Source organism: Bos mutus, chromosome 5 (assembly GCF_027580195.1).
Source record: "Bos mutus isolate GX-2022 chromosome 5, NWIPB_WYAK_1.1, whole genome shotgun sequence".
NCBI lineage: Eukaryota > Metazoa > Chordata > Mammalia > Artiodactyla > Bovidae > Bos > Bos mutus.
Genome location: NC_091621.1, coordinates 44,571,137 through 44,594,222, shown reverse-complemented (window position 1 = coordinate 44,594,222; position 23,086 = coordinate 44,571,137). Strand labels below are relative to the sequence as shown.

General features: G+C 55.9%; 2 protein-coding genes and 1 long non-coding RNA gene across 4 annotated transcripts in view; 1 reads left to right on the top strand and 2 right to left on the bottom strand.

Moving 5' to 3' along the window:
- Nucleotides 1-4,199: 4,199 nt before the first annotated feature.
- Nucleotides 4,200-12,020, bottom strand: TAMALIN (trafficking regulator and scaffold protein tamalin). The gene is made up of 8 exons (XM_070370827.1): nt 11,684-12,020; nt 9,603-9,652; nt 7,958-8,012; nt 7,749-7,851; nt 6,527-6,620; nt 6,362-6,428; nt 5,931-5,997; nt 4,200-5,413 (listed from the first exon to the last, which is right to left on the bottom strand). Exons 1-8 carry the CDS (start codon nt 11,933-11,935, stop codon nt 4,914-4,916), a joined length of 1,188 nt encoding a protein of 395 aa, XP_070226928.1. The 5' UTR covers nt 11,936-12,020; the 3' UTR covers nt 4,200-4,913.
- Nucleotides 11,048-19,971, top strand: LOC138987935 (uncharacterized). Its single transcript, XR_011464236.1, has 3 exons — nt 11,048-11,166; nt 18,663-18,956; nt 19,745-19,971. It is a non-coding gene; the product is annotated as an uncharacterized lncRNA (long non-coding RNA).
- Nucleotides 19,971-23,086, bottom strand: part of ACVR1B (activin A receptor type 1B) — a 33,783-nt gene continuing 30,667 nt past the window's right edge. For both annotated transcript variants that reach the window (XM_070370825.1, XM_070370826.1), the window contains one exon: nt 19,971-23,075. In XM_070370825.1, the coding sequence (XP_070226926.1) occupies nt 22,950-23,075 (126 nt within the window). In that variant the 3' untranslated portion in view covers nt 19,971-22,949. The remainder of the gene's footprint in view (nt 23,076-23,086) is intronic.

The following is a 23,086-nucleotide window of genomic DNA, read 5'->3' as shown; positions in this document are numbered from 1 at the left end:
GCCTGCCTCCAGTGTTGTTTGAATGCCTGCTCAGTGCCAGGCCCAGCAAGGGTGTCGAAGAGCTTCAGATGGTTTGTGAGGTTCAAAGAGGGTCCACTTTGTAAGAGCATGAGAGCAGGCCTGAGCAGGTGGGCTCTAAGGTGGAGAGCTGCCTTCAGGGCATCTTGACTGTGGGGAGAACCCTACCTCTGCCCCATTGCCTTTGGGGAGTTCTGGGCTGAGAGGTGCAGTGTTCTGAGATCACCACCAGGGGTCAGGCACACCTGCTCTGTTCTCCAGCATCTGTTTCATCTATTTTATTCTAGGAGGAACCTTCCTGGCCCCTTTCTTTTCTCTCTCACTTCTCTCGATCCATCACTCCCTCCTTTAGGTCATCCCCTCCAGCCTTCAGTGCAGGATCAGGCAGCCTCCCAGCGTGACAGCCTGACATTTTTCCTGACACTCGAAGAGTCCCCCAACCTTTCTCACTTCCCCAGGTTCATGAGTGAGTAATGAACTGGTGAGAAGTGTCATCTACTGTCTCACCTTTCCCCTCCTGCTCAAGTTCAGCTCAAGTTCTCTGGTTTTGTCTCCAGAGAAAACAGGAGTGTTTATGGGTGCCCTCCTTCTGACAATTTTTCTTATGTCTGTCCACAAAACTCTTCTCTAAGCCCCAGTTCCTTTTGTGACTCCTAGAACCCAGTCCCTAGAGCCCCTCTGCCCCCCTTACTCTAGGACAGCACCCAAATCCATGGAACCTTGATCCCTGGTCCTGATGTCCTCCTCCCTTTGCTGTCTGGCACACCTCAGCTCCTGCTCTCTCAGATTCCACCTTTCATTTACCCTCCATGCTCCCACCTTGCTCCCCATAAGTGAATCCCACAGCTCTGGAGGTTCAATTCCTCAAAAGGGTTCCTTGCCACCTTGACCCCATCCTCACACTCCTTCCTCCAGAAAACATCCCTCTCTCCAGTCTAGGCTCAAGAGATAGATGGATCTGAGAGAATGCAGGCTCAGGCAGGTACCAGCTGGGCTACGTTATCCTCTCTAATCCTCAGTTTTCTTTATCTGGAGAATGGGCTGTCACATATGCTGTGAGGCCTGAGTAAGGTGATGGATGTGGACATGCTTAGCACAATGCTGGTTCCTAGGTGATGCTCTGGGAGACAGACTCCTGTCCTTTCCTTCAGGACTGCTGACACCCTCACTGTCCCCCAGCTGCAGCCTTGTAGGGCAGGGACCTGCCCTTGTCTCTATGCGCTGGATGCTTCTGCTCCCCCTACCACCCCTGGGCAGAGCTCTGGCCTGGGAAGAGGGGGATGAACCAGGGGACTCGGGGGCACACAGCCCCCATACTGAGGGGATCGGGCAGATGAGAGCTCTGTGAGGACCTCAGATCTGAACTCCATCTGCAAGGCTATGTCCTCAGGCTACCATCCAGGAGGCCTGGAGTGGCATCCACTCTCTTCCTCCTTGGAATTATTAGGGGCCCCTCCTGGCCTGGGGAGGAGGGGCTCCTGCAGAGTCCCCTGAGGCTTTGAGAGGACCAGAAGGCTGGTGGGAGGTAAAGGAGGGGAGGCAGGGCAGGGGGGGATACCGGCCACACAGTATTCCTAGCCTCTTCTTTCCCATCCACCCCCACCCCTCCACCAAACACGATCCCTGGGTTAATTTTTAGCATCGCAGCTAGCACATTAGTCACTCCCTGTCACCCACCTACACGGCAGGAGGCTGCTGTGCTGGCGCCGTCATGCCATCAGCTGAGAGGTGGGATCCAGCCCCGCCCTGGGCACCTCCTCAGCCTCCTCGGGGTGCACACAGCCAGCCAGGAGCCCCCTTCGGCCTGGGTGAGGGGGACTGACATCACTGCCAATGCTAGCTGCCGGGTGGGGGAGGGGGAGCAGGCTGGTAGGAGAGGGGCTGGGAATCTGTTCTGGGAGGAGAAAGTCAGGGAGGCCCTGGCAGCCCCCCAACACCAGGAAGATGCTAGGCGATGCCCAGGCAGCTGGGCTCCTGGCAGCCTGGGGCTCTGGGAACAAAGGTGTGAGAGGGCCCCTCCTCTAGACCTGAGCCCTGGGAGCAGCTGTTTGTCATCACAGCAGAGCAGCTGTTCAAACAGGGAGCTTGGGGAAGCTCCATTTTCTTAATCAAATGTCCTCCCTCCCCAGGACCAGGGAGGGCAGGGTGGCCAGGAGCAGGTGTCCCTGGCTGGAGCCAACACCCAGCCCCAAAGGGATTTGGCGAAAGGGGTCCAGAGATGCCAGCTACAGATGGAGCAGGGGAGGGGCCTCCCCACCCCACCCTCCAGGACTGAAAGGTGCGGAGGTGGTGGTCACCCCTGTGCAGGGTTGGTCCCGAGGGGACGTTCTCGTGTATTGAGCAGCTGCTGTGTGCCAGGCTGTGTTAGGCCCTGAAGGTACAGTGTAACAATTGAGTTTTCCTGCCTTAAAAAGGCAAAAGGCAGATACAATGGATGTCAGTATAATTACCAATTGAGAGTAAGTGCTATAAAGAAAAAAAAAATAGAGGTCTCAAGATAAATAATAATGGGGACAGGGAACTACTTTCAATCAGATCAGGGAAATCTCTTCTCCTCAAGGAGGTGATATTTAAGAGATCTGAGGTTGGAGGCATCAATCTTGCAAAGACTCTTCCAGGCAGAGGGAACAGTATGGGCAAAGGCCCGAGGTAGGAAAGAGCTTGGCATATTTGAGAATAGAACCAGAAAGAGCAGTGTGGCTTAAATATGATAAGTGACATAGAGGGAGAAACAATTTGAGCTTGAAAAGGGCCCAGTTCCAAGACAGCCTCATGCAGGGCATCCCAGTACAGTTGCAGAGGTTGTGCACTGCACAGAGGCTCACAGTTGCCAAACTGTTGGCCTGTGTGGCTGCTGTCAACCCACAGGAAGGGATGCCTTCTCCTAATTTGTCTTCCCAGAGGGACAACATGTTATGGAGTTTGAGTTTTGGACAACATGATAAAGAGTTTGGATTTTTTTTTAATTCCAGGGAAAGCCATAATGGGTTTTAAGCAGAGAAGGGTTGTGACCCAATTTCCTTTTTGGAAAGATCACCCCAACTGCTGTGTAAAGGGATGGTCCAAGGGTAAGAGAGGAAGCAGGGAGCCCCTTCAGGAAGCAAGTGCCACGGGGCAGGAAGGAGAGTATAGGAGGTGGCCTGCCTGGGGGAGGGTGCTACTTAGACCTCTCAAGGGCACCCCTTGTATGATGGTTACTGCCAGGGAGGAACACTAGCACAGGAGCCTCGAGCCTTGGGCCCTACTCTGCCACTTACTTGTGACCCTAGACAGCTCACTTGCCCTGGGTCACCTCAAAGAAGATGGTGATCACCTTTTGCAGACGCTTTGAGCACACACTGTGTTTATTGAGGTTCTATTATGTGTTCATGTTGGGCATGAAATAAAGCAGTGAATAAGACAGGAGAGGCCCGAGTCTGCTCTCAAAGAGTGTTCATCCTGTGGGGAAGGGAGCCAGGCAAAAACCCAAACCCATCCAAGTCAAGACAGTTTCAGATGGGGATGAGTAATATGATGCAAATAAAACAAGGCTCGGCCATATTTTAGACCAAATGGGAGGGCCCTGGGGAGGCCATGCTGAATACCAAAGGAGCCAACTGTGGACAGAGCAAGTGCAGAGACACTGAGGGCTGGACGCCTGAAGTGCCCCATGGGCAAGGTGGCCAGAGCAGGGAGCGAGAGGGGAGGAAGAAGACGAGGCAGGCAGGGGTCAGATGCGCCTGCGTAGGGATTAGAATCTTATCCTGGGAGTGACGGGACACCTTTGAGGAGTTGTAGAACGAGTGACCCGTGATTTGGCCTGTCACAGGCTGGGGGGATGATGGCTAGGGACTCCTATGCAGGAGGCCCCAGATTCCTAGGAGAGAGCACGCCAAACAGCTGTTTACGCAAGGCTAGGTTTAGAGGAACCTCTACTCCAGCTGCTGTGGTATTTGGGGAGGGGGGGTTCTAGATGCATTAAACAAGAGGCCCAAGTTCTGAAGCAGTGTGGGGCCTCTAGTTCAGGCCCATACATGTAAGTCAGAATCCCCTAGTCTATTTCCCTGGCTGCAGGCTCCAAGCAAATAAGATGTAAAATATAGTGTGCGTGTCTGTGTGTGTGTGTTGAAGGGCGGAGTGGTGGAGTCAGAGCTTGCCGGAGCCCAATCCTCCCCCTCAGGCAGTTACCACACTGACACAGATGCAAAAAACCGTCCATTTTATACAGTTTGTGGTTCAGAAGCAACAATATGCAAATGGTGGAACAGTCTGTACTGCCCTCACCCCACCCGGATGTGCCCATTCCTATCTCCCAAGGGCAGAGGACCCAGGACCCCTGCCCAGTAGGACCCCACTTAGTTACAGGCCCCTAGGGGGGCCAAGCCCTTAAGGGTCAAGGCTGAGAGGGAGGGAGACCAGCACCTTGGGCCCCCTCAAGTGCCCACTGGATAACTGGAACTGTGTCTGTGTGGGGTGGGTAGGGGAACGACCGGGCGGAGGCCATTTCTCCCCATGGCCAAGGGTGGGGAGCAAGTAAAGCTGAGGAGAGGGCTTCGTGGGACAGGGTCCCCCTACCTGGAGGAGGAGTTTTCCTGGACACCCCACAAGGCACTACTGACCCAGATGTAGGATGGCACGTCCCATTTTTGGCCCCCGAACCTCTCCCAACCCCGAACTCTCTGGTTCTCCTGTGCCCACCTCCCACTGTAGTTTGGGGGAGGACAACTAAAGAGGCCTGGGGCTGGGTTCACCACTCTGCAGAGACTTGCCAGGACCAGCTGGGGTTGCCAAGGACCCTCTCCGGCTACTCTGGGCTCTTGGAGTCCCCGTGGCGGCCAAACGACCGCCCCCGCCCCCTTTTTGCACTGGCTGGAAAGAATAAATAAATAAATACGTTCCCCCGCCCGCCCCCGCCCCTACAGCTGGCTCTCCTCCTCCTCCAGGGAGCGATTGAGTCCGGGGATGAACTTGAGCAGCCGCCGGCGGAAGCTGCGGTACTTGGTTTTGCGCAGGCCGGGGCCACACAGGGCCTGCTCGCGAGCCTCAGTCCAGAGCGCGCTGGGCGCGCCGCCGCCGCCGCCCCCGGGGCCCGCGCACCGCACGCTGGCGCTGCGGCTCAGCATCGCCCGGGACCCCGGGGCCGAAGCGTCCGCCGCGCCCGGTCCCGGCAGGCGCGCGAGGGGCGGCGGCGGCGGCGGCGGCGGGGGCGCAGGCGGCTCAGCGCCCCCGAAGAAGCACGTGTGATAGACTGCATCGTCTGAGTCGCCCCCGGTCCGCCGCGCTCCCCCGCGGGAGCCTCCCGGGGCGGCCAGCAGAGGCCCGAAGGGCAGCGAGCCCGGGAGCAGGCCCGCGCCGTACAGGCAGGAGCGCACCGACTCCAGCGTGTCATAGATGCTCGGGTCCTTCACCACGAGACCTGGGGGCAGAAGACACGGGGCGGAGGGGGGGCCGGGGGGCAGACGTCAGAGGACACGGGTAGGGGACCTTCGCTCCTTCCTGATGACCATCATTGTGGCCCTTGGGCAAGTCAAAACTTTGAACCCTACTTCCCCGGTCTGTAAAACACGAATTATACACTCAGATCCTTATGAGGGTCGCGTGCTGCAATTCATGGGGTCGCAAAGAGTTGGACACGACTGAGCGACTGAACGGAACTGAACTGTGACACAAGAGTCAGGAAAGGGGCCTGAAACAAGCTTTTGGAGCCTTGGTGTTCCCACCTGTAAAATGGAGATGGTTCTGTGTAGTAATTTCCTTCTGGGCACTATTGTGAGAATGAAAATATGTGGGCATCAGCCCAGGGCAGCATTGTACCCAGAGTAGTAGTTCAGCAAAACTTGGAAGGGGAAGTAACGGACTAGTTCCTAGGGGGAAGCAGGTATGGGGGTATAGATGGGGGCACAAGTGACCCTTCCCAACACTGATCTACTCACCATGCACCAGCCGCTGCTCCTGCACCATCAGAGACCTGTATTCTCCCCACTTCTCATACAGGGTTTGCTGCAAGAGACACACCCACCTGTCAGGAGTCAGCAAGAAACTAACCAGGGTGGCTACAGACTGAGGGATCGGGGAGTACAGAAGAAACCTTAAGGTTAAAAGGAGGTCAGGCAGATAAACGACCCCCCAAAAAGAGTAGGAGGATTCCTCTGGTGGTTCAGTGATTAAGACTCTGTGTTCCCAGAGAGGGAACTAAGCCTCCCATGCCATAACTAAAGATCCTGCGTGCCACAGTGAATATCCCACATGCCACAACTAAGACCCAGCACAACCAGGAAAAACAAACAAACAAACAGTGGGGCCTGCAGGGGCAGGGGCTTGGGAAGAGGAACCTGGCGGCTGGATGGTTTCCAGGCTGCTTTACCTTCAGGTACTGCAGACGAGCCTCCAGTTCCGCCTTCCTAATTGATGTCCCGTACAGAGTTTCCAGTCTGAGGAGACAGGGGAATCAAAGGATGAGTGGGCCCACAGGGTGGGGAAGAAAGGCTGCGCTCAGGAATCCCCTAGAGACCACAACACCTGGATGTACCTGAGAACGTTGCCAGATGCCTTAATGATGTCGACAATCTCCCGATGTCGGATGCCTTCCACATTCAGGCCGTTGACGCTGGCAATGGTATCCCCTGCCAAGCAGAGAGGGGATCAGCATTTGCTCCACGGGGCGTGTGGAAGAATTTCAGTCCCCTATCTTCACCACAAAGGGTAGGGGTAATAACCCCACAGAACTCTCCTGAGCTTCCTACCCCCACTCATGGTTCTGGGGCGATCTTGTGCAGACCTGGCACCCTAGCATAGGGGCCAGGGCCCTCAAACATCCACATCCTCATCCTCATCTCACTCTCAGGAAGCTCTGTCCCCAAAGGCTGAGCCCTCCCAGCAAGCCTGGGCTTCCCCCAGAGCTGGTTATTTCGGTCCAGCCCACAGGCTGTCACCAGAGAAACCCAGCTGAGACAGGAAGGCAGGAGGGTGAGGAGCACCACGCCGGGAACGTTAACACTGGCCCCCAAGCTTGAGGCCTCAACCTCTGACACCCTAGGCTGCTGCAGAGCCTCCCGACCTCCAGCAGAGCAGACCACCCTCTCTTAGGACCCACTGCCCAATTGGAAAAGGAGGGGTGGACCCCTGTGGTGGCTACCAAGGGGATGAGAAACCATCTTGCAAAGCTGGTTTTCATTCACCAGCTACCAGAGGCTGCTGGTGAATGGGCAAGGAGATGAAGGCTTCCAGAAAGAAAATGGGTATAGAATTGGAGGGGGGGTGGCGAGGGTGCTCAGTTCGTGCAGTCTCAGGCTGCCCCTTCCGGGACTTGGGGCTCTAGATTTGGCCAGTCCCAAAGGTCTCCTACTGGCAGCACCATGTCCTTGTTAGAGGAAGTATCATAAGTACCCCAGTACTGGGCCAGGTTGGAAACACGATGGACTTGCTCTCTCGATGACTCCTGCCCATGCTGGGTTGCCAGATCGCCAGGAGGAGGCAGAATAGCTGTGGCAATATCTGCCATTTCCCAGGCAGGCCCTGGCTTTGTGCCCAGGAAAGCCCCTCACCACACTGATATGAGGACATGTTACTGCCTCCAGTGTTGGGAATATTCAAGATCATACAGTAAATGGTAAATCTACCAACTCATTCTTCTTTCTGGCCTTCTCGAAATAGGAGGAGGAAGGAGAACTGATTGGATTTCTTGCCCCATCTGCTTGGGAATAAGGTCATACTCCCTTCCCAGAGCCCCGTGTCCTGGGCTCAGGCCTCACCTGGTGTGAGCCCCGCCAGCTGGGCAGGGCTGGACTCATGAACCCGGCAGACAAAGGTCACCATCTCCACACGCTGCTCCTCTCGATGGTGAAGGCCATACGTCTGTAACAGGCAAGGGGACCCTCAGCCCAGGGGTGGAGCAGGATCCACCCGTCCCTCAGACCGCCTCCCAACCCTTCCCTCCCTCTGCACCCAGCTTCTCTCCCACCTGGATCTCAAAGCCAAAGGTCTGGTTCTCCTCCTTCTCCAAAGTCAGCACTTTCCTGCAGGAGACACAGGGGCCATCTCATCAAGTCCATCAGGATTAAAGAGGAGCCTGGCAGGCCCATAGTGTGGCCCTCCCCTGATGCCAGAGTCTGCTCTGGAACATCAAGGCAGGGCTCACTGTCTCCAGTGACAAGCCACACTCATCCCCAGCTGTTGGAATGTCCTTCCCCATACTGAAATCAGCTTCATCGAGCCACACAAAATCAATCCACTCGAGTGGGGGACACACTGCAATGGCTAGCCCCCAGAGCCAGTTGAACTAGTTGAGTTTTTCGGCCACACTCCCAGCTTCCTAGTGAGCCCCAGAATACTACTGACTGACTAGCTGAGGCCCCCAATTCGGCCCCAGCCTGGAGCGCTGTCTGCTCCAGAGCCTTGGGGAGAGGGCTGGCCCCACCCCCAGAGGCCAGTCACGAGGCTCAGCCCGGACCCCAGCTGCCCCTCCCAGCTGCGGTGAGGCCAGCCCACCAGATGTGAGGGCTGGGGGGAGGGGAGACTCGAGGCCGCCCCTTCCCGCACTGAAGGCCTGCCCACTGGACACAATGGTCTGGAGCTGCTCCAGATCTTCGTCTGCTGGGGGAGCCCAGAGTTTCCTCTGCCCACTCCCACCCCCTTCCTTCCCGCCCCGCCAGAAGCCGAGCTGAAGCAGCCTCCAAAGTCTCCTTCAAGGCTCTCGGCCTCAGCAAGGCCCTGGAGACCCAGGCCTCTCAGTGCCCAGCCTGACCCACATACCCGCCCCCCAAAAGCTGATCGGCAACTCCCTACCCCAGCGCGAGCTCCTCCCTGCATTGCAGGCAGGCCTTTTCCTCTCTGTGTGTATTTGGGCCGGGGTGGGGGTGGGGGCAGGGTGACTGTGTCTACTCCAGTGCTCCCTGGTTTTCTAAAAGGGTTGGCAAAGTTTTCCTGCAAAGGGTCAGACGGTAAATATTTCAGCTTTTCTTTTCGAGACCTGAATTATTTGACAGCCTCTGTCTTATATTGTTCTTTGTCTTTATTTTTACAACCCTTGAGAAATATCAAAACAACTCTCAGCTCAAGGCCAATCTGGCCAGCAGGCCACAGTCTGCTGATCCATTTTAGAAACCAGGCTCACATCAGGATGGGACACAGGCAGAGTAGGGCTAGTCCTTCTGCCCTCACCCCAGGCCCTTCCTTAGAGGCCACCACCGATGGGACTAGCAGAGCACTGAGGTTTTGGGTGCAGGGCTAGACAGTCGAGCAGCTGGATGCAGCTTGCCATGGTGTGGGCCTTCAGGGTTTGTTGGGCTGGGAAGGCCCAGGGGAGCCCCCCAAACTCCTCCTGCTTCCCCCTTCCCAGATCCAGATTTCTCCAGGGAGGGGTGACTGGCAGGGACTGGGGGTGGTTTAAGGAGCACCTGATGACTCAAAAGTCCCTCCCTCCTTCCTCTGCCACCCCCTTCACACAGCCCACACCCCCACCTGCCCCTCATTCCTGGTGAGGGCACCGTGCTGAAAGGGTGGGAGCACAACTCCCCCTGGGTGGGCTGAGATGCTGTGTCGTGCTGCCCCCTCCCCAGCACTTCATCCTTTGGACCAGGGCAGAGGTGGGGGTAATGGTGACTCACCGCTGCTGTTCAGGACTCTGGCTGAGGTTCTTCCAGCGGAATCCTGAGCCCTGGGTGGGAAGGAGAGTCAGGAAGAAGCAGGTGAGAGGGAGGTGTCCTGGAGCAGATGCTGAGAGCCCTCCTTTGTGGGGTTCCTCGCCTGGGCTCAAGTCCTAGACCCAGCATCTCACTTCCTGTTGCCTATCTGTCCTGTTCCAGCTCCACACCTGCTCTTCTGATGCTGGAGTAACTAACCCTAGAGTGCCACCATCAATATCACTCCACAGCTTTCTCCCTAAGCTTTATCCCCACAACTGGGACCTCGGGAACACAACAATCTCCTGGGCTCCAGATGCATGAACCTCTAAGTCCTGTCCTGGTTCCTAGTCTGGAAGGGGTGGGGGTTTTCATGACTCTAGGTAGAATAGCCTCTGCCCCCAGGGTGCATGTCTGCAGGGGCTCGGCACCCTAGACCCCAAAAGGTGAAGCAGGGACTCTTCCTAGATATTATTCAGAGAAGGGCAGGGGCCCCTGGGCTTGCCTATCAAGACATTTCAGAGCCACCAAGGCCAGTCAGATCTCTTCTAATTTCTCAGTCACAGAGAGTGACTTGCAGGAGCTGGGGTCAGGGGCCCTGGTCTAGAGGGCTGGAATCTCAGCTTAAGCATGGTAAGGCAGGGGATAGAGGGGCCAAGTCCCCTCCCTCAAACTATGGAGTCCAGCTGCAGGTGGCCAGCTGTGCCCAGCTCCACCTGGGTCTCTCAGCATTGTGATACATGTTGTTGCTTTCTGGGACAAAACAAAAACTTTGATCTCAGACTTGTTAAGTCTCACTACACTCAAGGAGAGAGATGGGAAGGTTTTGTTATTGTTGTTTGGTTGGTTTCATTTGCTTTTTGGTAGGAGGGACGACAGAGCTGAGGGACTCCCTACCTCTTTTGGGTCCTTGAGAAACTAAAGCAGTGTCTTTCCCTCCCTAAATGACTGATGCTTGGAAGAAGCCCGGTTCCAGATCAGCCCTTGCCCCGCGAGCCCCAAACAATCCAGGAGCTTCCTGGTCAGTGCGCTAGTTAACTCTCCCCCCAGGCTACCCCGAGGCCAGGAAGAGAAGGAAGCCCTCCTTCTCTAGAACCTTACAGATGGGCCTCAAGGGTGGGGACAGTTCCCAAACGGGCCAGGGAGGAAGGACTGGGCAGCATAGAGAGACCCCTTTGTCTTTCCACCCGATTTTCATAAAATGCAAATTCTCAACAAGCTGTTCATTGTGTTGGGGGGGGAGCCAGGGGCCAGAGGAAGAGGAGGGGGGGCTGAGCTGGGAAAGGCCACCAGTCCCCTCTCCTTAACCTGGGTCTTGAGTTTCCTTTCTGAGCGCTCGGGTCCCCGTCGGGCCAGAGGAAAAGCCCGGCGGAGGGGGAGACTTCGAGGGCGGGCGCGGCCCGCATCCTTCCTGCCCAGCGGGCGCCCTGCGAACCCTCCCACCGCGTCCGGTCGCCGCTGACGTCCAGGGAGCCGTGGCCTCGCGCCCCGCACCTCAGACGCAGGGTGAGGCGGCCGAGCCCAGGAATTCCGGCGCCCCCTCGGAAGGGTGAGCTTTCGGAGTCGGCGGCCCCGCAGGCACTTCCTCGGCGAGAGTCCCACCCCGGGCCCGCCGACTCTCAACTTGAATCGACTAGCGGCCGGACCCCAGCTCGAGGCCTCTTGCTCCCACGGGAGAAGCCGGGGCGGGGGGATCCTGGGGACCTCAATACTCCTGGACGCGGGGAGGCGGGGCTGGGGCGGGGTGGCGATGGCCAGTTGGGGCGAGGGGAAGGCAACTTGAGGAAGCAGCAGGAAGGAGAGCAGCGAGACGGGGCAGCGGCGCGTGGGGAGTGGAGAGCCGCCCAGCTCGCGAGCGGCGTGGAGCCGGGGATGGGGGAGTTTGCGCCTTCTGAGCAGAGGGGTCGAGGGGACCCAGCAGGATCTGAAGGTGTCCGTGGGGATCAGAGGGCGGGGGAGGAACTGGGGGACTCGGGGACCCCAGGAGTATGGTGTGGGTGGGGATCCTCAGGCGTCCATGGGGACCGGGGGCCGAGGGGGTCCGCGGGAGTTGGGGAGGTACGCACCTTTCGGCGGGGCAGGGTGCCCCCGGACACCGCGAGCGCGCGATACAGCTCGGCGGGGTGGTAGTCCTCCAGCGCTGCGTACAGCTCGTCCCCGGGGGTCCCAGGGCCGGCGGCTGCAGCAGGGGGGCCCGAGGCCGGGGTCGGGGTCGGAGCGGCGGGAGCGGCTTCCGAGTCAGGAGCCCGAGCGGAGGGGTCTGGGGCGGCCGCCGCCTCCTCTTTCTGCTGCAGCTTCCTGAGTCGGCGAAGGGTCATGGCTCCGGCGCCCCTCTCTGGTGGCGCTTTCTCCGGGCGGCGGGGCTGGCGGTGGCTCTAGGATGCCAGCCTGGAGAGTGGTGGGTCGCCTCCCTTTATAGGCTCGGGGAGCGGGGCGGGCTGAAGGGGCGGGCGGGGAGCGGCCTCACGAGGCCTCGCCCCCTACGCGGTTGGCTCCGCCTTCGGGGCGGAGCCCGCTGCTCCGGAGCCCCGCCCACTACTCCTGAGCCTTGCCTAGACCAGGGAAACCCTTGGGGACCTCGAGCTCCCGGCCCTAGGGGGAAAAGCTAGCAGCTGAAAGGAGCGGGGGCGGGGCGGGGGGCGTTGCAGGGCATCCCGGGGCGGACTATGGGTCTCTATGATACCTGAGAGACGGGGAGCCTGTGAAGCGGCTTGTGCACGAGATTTGGCAGTGGAGTGACAGTAAGGAGTCTTTAGAAGGAGGTTTGGAGGCCCAGAGTAAGATTTGAGGAGACCCAGGGGGCAGCAGGAGACTTTAGGCTAGGAGAAGGAGGGGTGAGGTCTCTGGTGCGGAGGAAAAAGATGGCCCTGAAGTAACTGTGTGGAAGCCACTGGGGGATGTAAGGGTCGAGGGTCTCCTCTTTACATAGCTCCCGGAACAGTTGAAAAGAGCTGCCTCTCCTCCCCAGGTCAAGGGAAAAGGGAAGAGAGGGAAACCCAGAGAGTAGTGGACTTAATTCTGGCCCGTCAGCCTCACCTCCTGATGTTGGGGCTCAGGTAATCTTTCTCCAGCAGACAGATGCTTACTGTGGGGCTGACTCATGGCAGGGCATAAGGTGCGCTGAGGGGGTGCTCAGGATTGGGGGTTGGTGCTCAACAATTCTCTGACCCTTCTTGGGGACTACCGCCCCCCCACCCTCGGCTGTGTTGTCTGTGGCGGCCAGCCTACGAGAGTGGTGGGAATAGCCCAGCCGAAGTCTCTGTCGTCAGTGGTACCTGAATCAGAAGTGAGAGGAGGAAGTGGTACGTCAGGCCTGGCGTCTGAAGAGTGGCCAGCCACCACAGGGCGTCAGCACCGCGAGCTGAGGGCTCCACATCTCGTCTGCCACTAAACAGAAGCCAGGAATGCACTGTCCTCATCTGTCCCCTCCTCCAGTGTTCCCGAGTCTGTGTTATGCCTTTATATTAATAGCTGACATTTATGAGGCATTTACCATGTGCTCTGCACACTGTTCTGTGTGTTACATCCATGAATGAACTTGTTTGGTCTTCATAACAATCCTATGAAACAGATACCATTATCATCTCTTATGGAGAAGAAACTGAGGCCCGGAGAGGTTAAGTAACTTGCTCTAGGCCACTCTGTGGCAGAGCTGATTCAAACCTGGGCAGCCTGCAGAGCCTGCAATCTGCCCACTGTGTGATGCAGTCTTCTGCTGTTCTTCATTCACCTTGGGTTGAAGCCCTGCTCCGGGCCAGGTTACAGAGGCTCTTGGTCAGGTAGGGAGTCATGCACCCGCCAGTGCTGTGTTAGATGCATGGCATGCGGAGCACAGAGGGGCTAGGGACCCAGCAACCCGGGAAGGTTAGGAAAGGCTTCTGTCTCCTGTGTCTCTCAGGCCATGGGTCTGTCTCCGTCTTCTTGCTTCCTAGTCTCCTGACTCCGTCTGTCTCCCCCACCCCCAGGCCCCTGGGGCCCCAGCCCCTATAGGAGGTGTGGGTGGGAGGGGGTGTTTCTCCACCCTGCAGTGATTACACAAGTCCAGATGGCAGGATGCTTGTTGGGTGGGGGGCAGGGGTGTATTGGGGACGGCTAGGAGCCAAGTACCAGCTCCCTTAGAGCCTTCCTCTGCCTCCTCCCGCCTTCCCCCTTGGCACCACCAAGTGGCCATCAGCTGAGGGGCCGAGGGGGCGTTGGTGGGGAAACACGGGACTCTATTGTGAAGCAGTAGCACAGATGGACCCCTGGCCCGTCTGCTGCCTCTCCTGACAGACAGCATCTGTGGTGGGGGTGGGGATGGGGAGGCGAGCGAAGGCAGGAGAGGCAATGGTTTCTATTCTCTGCACTCCTTGCCTATCCCTGAAGGGACTCTCAAAAGGGCGTCTTATGAGTGCTTCTGTACTACCACCCCACCTACCCCACAGTGGTACCTAAGGGACACTTCCTTGCCTAAAACCTGGGGGAGCAGATGCCATGGGTGTCACAGCATCGGTGTCTGCAAGCCCTGTTGAGACAGTCCTTCTTCAGACTGACGTGGAGACAGAGCCTTCCCGTCAGCATCCAGGCCAGTCTGCCTCTCCGCGTCCAAGCGAGAGAACAGCCCCGGAGAAGTGAAACTCAAGTTTCTGCCTCTTTCCAGGCAGGGCACTCTGGAGAATCCCAGAGTAAAGGTGGGCCCAGAAGATGCAATTTCTGTCACATTCATTGCATGATTTCCTCAAATCCCAGAAGTTCAGAGCCGAAAAGGGTCTTGTGGTCCTGAGTGGACACCAAGTGAACCAAGCCCTCGTTCAATGGAGGTGGCAAACTGAAGCAGGGAGGGAAAGATGGTGGCAGAACAAGCATTAGAACTCACAAGAGCCCAGCGTCCCTGGCTCTGGAGACTGTTTAATTCAGCTGCTGGTAGCTCCGCCTGAGAGTTCAGAGATCCATGCCTGCTTCCTCCTCCCAATATTCCCAGTTCCTCCAGGGAGGCAATGGGGAGCCCCGGGATGCATACTGTGGGGTAGAGGTGCCCTCTGCTGGCCATGAATCTCTTGGAAAATCTTCAAATCAATCTGGGAAGGGCTGTCCGGCAGGCGCTAGAGCCCCACTTTAAGGACCCCGGCCCAGAGCTCCTCTTCCACCTGAGAAGGACTGTGTTCAGCTGAGACGCCAAGCTCTGCTTTGGTCACCAAGTTCTGGAGTTTCACACCTGTTAGGAAGCTGTATTTGTGATCTAAGCCTGGCTGCAGGTGACATTCCTCAGGGAGAAGGCAGACAGCCGGTGGGCTGCTTCTGTGCAGGAACCTGCACGCGCCAGACAGTACACCGGGCACACAAAACTTTGCCTTTTCCAATCCTCCACCACTTCCTCCTGAGCCTGAGTCTCTAGTGTAGCATCTGCTCCCCTCATCCCATCTTCGGCGGCTCCTTAAGGCTGGGGATGGGGGTGGGGGACACGCTGCACTCTGTCTGCAGCCTCATACTACGACACCTCCCCACCCCATTCTCCTCCCCAAGGAAGCCTCCTGGTAAAAGCAAAGCCCTGTTGCTCTGGCTCCGCAGACATCTGCACTCAATCTGTACCTTATTCCTGAGCAAGTCCCAGGCTTTCAGAAGAATTTCCCAAGCTTTGCATCCTTTCGGTCCAGCTGTCCTGGCTCCTAGCTCTCAGGGTACACAGGGCTTGGTCTGTGGTGGGAGAGCACAGATGTGGGGGCTTGGCCAATGGACGAGGCCTAGGTGAGACCCCTTTTTTGAGGCAAGCCCTTTCCCAGACACCTAACCGTCAACGGTCCCGAGTCCTGTCCTCACCCACCTGCTCAAGCTCTTGGCTGCCATCAAGAGATCCAGGTACTCAGGGCAAAAGCTGCAGAAGCCCAGGCCCCTCTGGTGTCCGAGTCAATGTCAGGGCTCTCCCATGGTCATTTCATCCCAGGACTGGGGCCCCTTTCTGGGTGTTGCCACTGCTTCTGAGTGGGAGGTGGGAGGGCGAGGGCTGGGGACTCAGCTGGCTGTCTGGGAAGGAATGGGGCTGGGCCCCGGGTGCAGGACGCTGAGGGAGGCCTGGGCAGCTGGTGGGCAGCTGACTGGGCAGGGAGCGGTTGTTTTCCTTAATGGCTCCTATTTCCCAACTCTTTCCACAGGCTAGTGTCTGTGTGTGGCACTGGGGTCCAGGGAGGCCCAGCAGCAGGGGCAGGGGGTGAGGGGCAGGTCTGCGAACTAGAGCAAGGCGGATATGGCAGTTTGTTTGTGTTGGATACAGTGGCCTCTGAGTCTAGTCCCAGTCAGAGGCCAGGGACTATCTTGCCTCCTAGGTGGGATGGCAAGATATTAGTATCTCAGGCTTGGACAGGTTAGACTGGCAGAAAAGAGAAAGGGTCAGCTCTCTAGTTTTCCTTACAGCATCCACTTACCACTTTTAGGACAGAGGGCATGTATTATTTTATCCCGCCTCACTTCAGACAGGTACAGATAGCTAGGAAAGAAAACGACACCTTTCAGGGCCCCGGACTTCCCACATCTCCTCCCTCTTGGCAAACACAGCTGCTCTGGTGGTCCATCCCGGCTCCTCCCAGGACAGCTCTGTGCACAAGGCTAAGATTCTCCTGTAGACTCGAACCGAAGTTGGCTCCTCCTCGCTGTCCGCGTCTGACCATGCTTCCAGCCCGTGCGTCCTACCCACTGTCTCTCCCTGTCCTCCAGCGTTTCTTGCTCTACCACTCCAGTAACTGCCTTCTCAAGTCAGTGCTGTGTTCTTCTGCAAACACATCACGTGACTCCGCGGCTCAGAACCCACCGAGGGCTTGGTCCTACATGCGGAACGACAAAGAGGTGTTCACTTATGGGACAACTCCACATAAACATGCTACTGAGAAGAATTTGGAGACCCTGTCGGGACTCAGGAGGGAAAGTGATGGAGATTAGCAGTCTGAGGTGGCTGTCACAGGGAGGTGGTGGCATTGGTGGCCCTAGGGATGCAGTCCTGACTTCTTAGCATATGACAGCTCTAAGAGATTTCCTCTTTGCAGCCTGGCTCCCTTGCTCTAGGATTTTGAACATTTATGGGTGTTTGTTTTTTTTTTAATTAATTACTTTTGGCTGGCTGGGTCTTCCTTGCTGTGCCTGGGCTTTCTCTAGTTGCAGCCAGCAGGGGTTACTCTTCCTTGTGTGCGGGCTTCTCTTAGTGGGCTTTGCTGCAGAGCACAGGTGCTAGGGCAGGGGTTCAGTAGTTGTGGCACACAGGCTCAGGTGCCCCATGGCATGTGGAATCTTCTTGGACTAGGGATCGAACCTGTGTCCCCTGGACTGGCAGGCGGATTCTTAACCACTGGACCAGGGAGGTCCCACCTATAGTTCTTGAATGGCGACACACTTTTTGACCAAATCTCCTGTCCCCAGTCAGTAGGCCAATGCCAAACCCCAAACAGACGAGACATCACCTCTCTTGACCCCATCTTCCTGTGTTCCCAGAGTATTATGTGTCTTCCCTTATCATAGCACTTACTTCGCTCCATTGTAATTACCTATTAACTAGTCCATTCCATCTGGTGGGGAGCCCCTGGAGAGCTGGCTTTCGTAGGCACCTCACCTGTGCTCATGACACGCTACACATGGCTCTGTAGTGGGACTTGCTAAAACCTGCCCTCCTGTTCTCTGTATAGATTCTCTCCATCTCAAAGGGCAGGGGCCACAGATTGTTCATCCTTCTGTTCTGCCTACTGCTTTACACACCAAGGTTGTTGAACAAATGCTTCTTACTTAATAATAATGAATTTAGAGCCCAGTCCATCCTGTTGTTCCTTAAACTTTCCTATCCCATTATCCTCCATCCTTGACCTCCAAGGACCATTCCCAGGCGGATCCAGAGCTATCTGCCTTATTCCTTAAATCTGATCCTATCTGGCCATGGGATGCCCAACTCCTCTTGGGATGTGGTGCCAGGAGTTTGGTCAAAGACCAGTCTGGATGTTACTATGAAGTTATGTTCTTAGGTGTGATTAACATTTAAGTCAATAGACTTGCAGTAAAGCAGGTAACCCTGCATAGGGTGGATGGGCTTCACCTAATCAGTTGAAGGGCTTAAAAGATTGCAGTCCCTTGACGAAGAAGAAATTTTGCCTCCAGACTGTCTTCTTTCCTGGCTCTCTAGCCTGTCACCCTGCCCTGTAGATTTCAGACTTGCCAGCCCCACAGTTATGTGAATCAATTCCTTTAAGTATCTATCCATCTATGCTATTAGTTTCATTTCTTGGTGAACCCTAATAAACCATTCCTGTCTTGATCCAAAGCTTTCCCCAGGCCCTCATTACATGTCCCTCCCATGTCCCTGTGTGTCTCTTAAACTTTTGCTATTCTACATCTCATCTTGTTTTGGTTGTATTTAGCAAGCATTTTCTTCAGACTCTAGATCAGAAGACATGGTCTGGTGGGAGGATGGCAGGGACAGAAATTTTAAATGTGGACAACAAAACCCCGAGTCGTATACCATTCAAATGAATTCAGGTCTCCTGTGTCATGGGCCTTACAAAGGTGAAATGTTGGTGACCTTCAAGGGCACATAAGAGGTCCCAGTGTGGTTGTCTTTCTGATTTTCAAAATGATGGAAGTTGAACCTGCAGTTCTTAGCCTAGTGGATTTGGGGTCCATAGTTGGCAAGATGACTCACTACTAATTGGGTTTTGAACTGGGATGAGGTCCACTATAAGCCACTTCACCTTTCCTCTCGACAAACACAAGAATACCTTGCTATTTCTGCAAGGTGCTTGTGCCTTTGCTGTTATTTTGTCCATTAAAGAATTCTGGCCAGGATGCAAGGGAGACTTAATTAGCGGCTAATTTGGGACGTATGCCAAACTTAAAAGCCAACTTCTAGGGGAAAGTTGCTTGATTTTCTCCAGCCCCACAGTCTCAGATGACAGACAATAGAAAACTCTGGGTAACAAGTCAGAATTTTAAAATATTGAGAGGTTGGAGCTATGGGCAAGTTCTATGGTAAAATTTATGGGGTATACACATAACATCCTGCACTTGAGTTCAAAAATACCGATTTCTCACATACAGGATGGAGGAAGGGGGCTGGATTTTACTCAACCCGCGACATGAGGTGCAGTCCTGGCATGTGACCTGAAGGTGTCAGGCAGTCTGGGATTCTCGTCCTAGTCTGTGCTGTCACGTCAACGTCCGGGTGGAGTGCTACGTGCCCTCCGCGGCCCCAGGCTCCAGCCAGGTCCTCGGCGAGCAGCCAGCGTGGGGGAAGGACATGGCGTCACGGAGACAGGATGCGCTGAGGCCGAGGGGCTACAGCCTCTGGCCAGACACCGTGGACCCAAGGTCTTCTCCACCCCCGTGAGCTACGTACGTGGGCAATTTGTCTTCTCTAACCGTCAGTTTCCGAATCCACAGAGGATAATAATGGCCACCTCATGTTGTCTTGAGGATGAAAGCAGTTCATGTATGTATGGCCCATTTTGGCACACTGCCTAGCACACAGTAACTTTTAAATACGTATTTGCTAAATATTAATGGGAGAAGCGCTAAGCTCTGCAAGATTCATGATAACATAACAGCTGCCTTCCAGTATTTTAAGGGACCTTAAATGGAAAAGAGAATTAGTGCTCTGAACCATATGTGGAGAGAACTCACAGGGAGGCTGCCCAGTCCTATGTAAGGAAGAGCTGTCCACTGAGCAGATGGCCGGCAGGTGGAGGCTGTGGTCCTGAGTGTCACGGCATGAGGCTATGGCCACTTGGCGGGGATGCTGTGGGGGAGTCAAGCACGTGATGGGTGGCGGACCTCTGGAGTCCCGTCTAAACTTGAGATTCTATGATTCTAGACTTTTTCTCTTGGGTTCCTTGGCCTAGAGATTTTTAAAGACATTCACAGCCACCCACCCACTGAATATCCCAGAGTAACCACTGTACACTCCCATTTCAAAGTTCCCTAACCCATCCCCAAATTCAGATTTCTATTCCAAGTCACGAGTGGGGAAGCGAAAACTGAGGGCCTAGGCTGCTGTTGAGACTAGGTGGCTGGTGACTTACCAGGATCAAGACCCTCTTTTATATAAACAGAAAACTGCTAAAAGACAAATACAGACAAAGCCCAAGAGAAGGTGTTGAGTTTGTCCTCCACTCCCTCTCCAGGCCAGGCCCTCCCTCTATGAAATGCAGAGGAACAGCCTCAGGAAGACCCCCTGATGCTCCAATCAGGTCCTCTTCAGACGTGAGCTGCTGTAGCAGATGTTAATGAACATCATACCCTGGCAAGTGGGAGGGGAAAGACACTGCCTGAGAGCATCTGCCCAACTCCCCTGACAAAGGCTGGGCAGCCAGTCGGTCTACAGCTGTAAAACAGATGGCACCAGAGAGGCTCTGTGAATAAAACTTTAATAATGTACAGCAGAAATTGGACAGGCTCATTCTTATATTAAAACAAAAGACTTCCTATATTACAACTTATTTACATTTGCATACTGAAGAGGTAAAGTGTCTAAGTGGCTATTTTACAGTCCATTCTAATAAAATGTACAAAAACAAACAGAAGTACCGAGAATGCCGTTCGGGGGCCTTGATGGCGACGTAAGAACGGGCTTGGACTTGGTCTGTGAATCCAAAATCCAGAGGTGCAGGTAGCCCTATGGATCAGGGTTAGCCTCAGGGAGCCAAAACCACAGCTTTAGTTTCTCCCCAACTCTCTAACTCCTAACTCTTGGGTTAAGAGTGGCGGCAGTGGGGCTGGGAGCGTCCCCCCAAAACTGCTCAGTCTTCCCCGGAGGTGGAGGAGGAGTGTGTGGTGAGGACAGCTGGGCCACCTGGGGAGTGGGCTAGTGGCTTGGTAGTCCCTGGGTCGAGGAGTGTCGGCAGATCCCAGAGGCTGGTTGAGGCAGGGAGTGAGGAGTCTGAGTTCCATCAGCTCCCATAACCCGCCAAGCTCTGCCAGAGGGCAGACAACAAGGGGGAAGTGCGTCAGCAGGGGTAGGGAGAGAAGACCCCCTAATGACACAATTGGTATTTAAGGGAAATTAGTCAGTAGCCAGTAAATTGGCCCAAAGGGTGAGGGGAAGATCTCCTTTAACGCAAGGAAAGCACTACACTGGGAAAATAAATAGGAAGGCCAGGGCACTGGGGAGACGGATGGAAGTGGGGGGAGGGCTCCCCCCCTCCTCCACAAGCTTTGGCAGAGAATCGCTGGGCTAGAGGCAGGGATGCACTGAGGCTGCACACACACTGTGCCTCCCCTGGGGGGCAGGAAGGGGGCTCTGGATGAACGCAGTGATGGGAGGTTTCACTGCCTACCACCGGCCTCTTTGGTGGGGGACAGGGGGACATCCTCGCCTCCTTAGTGGTCTTGTATAAGAGCAATCGCTCCAGGCTCAAAAGGCTCAGATCCAACTATGAAAACTTCTGGTCTCAAGATAGGCACCCCCTGACTTGACTGAGTCCCACTGTCAGTGCTCCAAGAGCAGGACCCAAGCCTATCTTGTTCACAGATGCATTTCCCAGCACCCAGCATGGGGCCTGACACCCAGCTGGCACTCAGCGAGTGTTTGCTGAGTGAGTGCCTGGATGAGAAGGTGCAACTTGTGGGTGACGCACAAAAAGCTAGGGCCCCAGTGCAAAACCCACTTTGGGTGGGACTGGGCAGGGAGGCAGGACGCCAGTGAGACCAACCCCCAGGGCAGAGGAACTCTCACAGCTGAGTCGGGGCGGGGGGGAGCAGGCTCAGGTACAAGGACAGATATTTCCAGTGTGATTGAGCTGTGTGCGTCTGATTGAAGCATTTTTTGTGTGTGTGGTTGTTTTTATAGGGATTTCCTTAAAAACAAATGGATTGAGAGGTAATTATCACATAGAGATGGTTTTCCTTTTATAAAAACTTAACAGTATTTAAAAAAAGTTAAAATCCAGACCCTCCCAATAAAATTAAAAAAAAAAAAAAGAAAAAAAAGAAAGAAAACCAAACCACTCCAGTTAAGTTATGGCTTCAAAGTTATTATATACCTAAGATATGCTGACCGAACCACCACCCACAACCGTGCTTCTAGACGTCGTTAAATACTACACTCAGGTTAAATAACAGGTTCAGCTCAGGCTGTTCCCTTTAGTAAAGCCCCTGAAGTGGATGCAAGTCTCACATCTTCCCTCCACCGTGATCGGATAACCCAGTAAAAGACCCATGCAGATGCCTCCCCCCACCCCAGCCTCCCTCCCCAGTCCTCCTCCCGCTTCCCTTCCCCGCCCTAAACCCACCACCACCGAAAATACACACTGCTGTCTCCAGAATCTGGGATATGAAAGACAGATGTGACATTCCAGTCTGAGTCTCCCCAGGTCTGGGCTGCAAATTCCTCGGCCCCTCCTTAACGCCGCCGAGGATGATGCCCTTAGGCTGGCTCATTTCCCACGGTGGCCGCTGACCACAACACCCCAGGTTTCCGCCGAGATTCTTGCCCTGCCCATCCCACCCTCTTCCCTCACATTTGGACCCAAAAGCCTCGCCTGCCACGGACAACTGGGCCAGCTTTGGTTCCACAGTCTGAAGTGGAGAAGGAGGGCCAGGCGGCATAGCCTGCTGGGGAGGGGGTACCACTGTGGAGTGGGGGCTCTGGAAGGAGGGGTGGGGAAGGAGCCCACCGGGAGGGGCACCAGGGAAACGAGACGCGGCTCACTACTGAACAGAGGCACCGGCACGCAGACACGGCATGACGACCACAGCCCTGACCTGCACATGCACGAGAAGCTCAAGCAGGCAAGTGCGCACCCACAGACACACACGTACACACACACGTGTAAGGGCGTGGCACAGACCAGGCACAACAGGGGACGCACCTCGGCACATGCACACACGGCGGGACAGACAGGCACCAGCAGTCCCTCCAGGGGGCCTCGCGGGCGGAGAGGAGCCGGAGACCTGGAGCTGCCAGGAGGGGCCATCCTTCTGGTTCCCGGGGCCGCTCGCTGCACTGGGGTTGGTCCCGGGGTAAAGCCCTCAGTGCTGCTCAGCACAGGCCACACTCAGCTCTTCCAGGGCCGCTTGTCGCCACACCAGGCTCCTCGCCGGGGGCACCGGGCTTTGTGGGACATCCCACGACAGCCGGTCCGGGTCACGGCATTGAGTTCTCCATGCCATTCGCTCTCAGAGGCTCCATGCCACTAGGAGGTAAATATCAAAGGTGTCTGTGTCTCAAACCCATCGTGGGAGTGAGCGAGTCTCCCGGGCTCTGTCCCTCTGTGGGCCAAACTCCTGGCCACAGAGGGCTGGGCAGAAACGAGAGGTAGGCCTCCATCTGATGCTCAACACGGCCGCTCGGCTGTAGGTCCCGCGGCCTGGCGGCTGTGGGAGGGGCAGCTAGATCTTCACGTCCTCCTGCACACTGAGCTGGGAGAGGGTCTTCTTGATGCGCAGCGCAGTCAGGCGGGCTGCGCCGTTGGCGTACCAGCACTCCCGCATCATCTTCCCCATCACCCGCAGCGCCTGCACAGAAA

Bases quoted from the DNA above. Each gene is read 5' to 3' on its own strand.
- TAMALIN (XM_070370827.1), bottom strand. From the start codon at position 11,935: ATGACCCTTCGCCGACTCAGGAAGCTGCAGCAGAAAGAGGAGGCGGCG. The intron at 8,013-9,602 runs GTGAGTCACCAT...TGTCTCCTGCAG, and splicing joins CAGAGTCCTGAACAGCAGCG to GAAAGTGCTGACTTTGGAGA. The intron at 5,414-5,930 runs GTGAGTAGATCA...TTCTGCCCCCAG, and splicing joins GGAGCAGCGGCTGGTGCATG to GTCTCGTGGTGAAGGACCCG.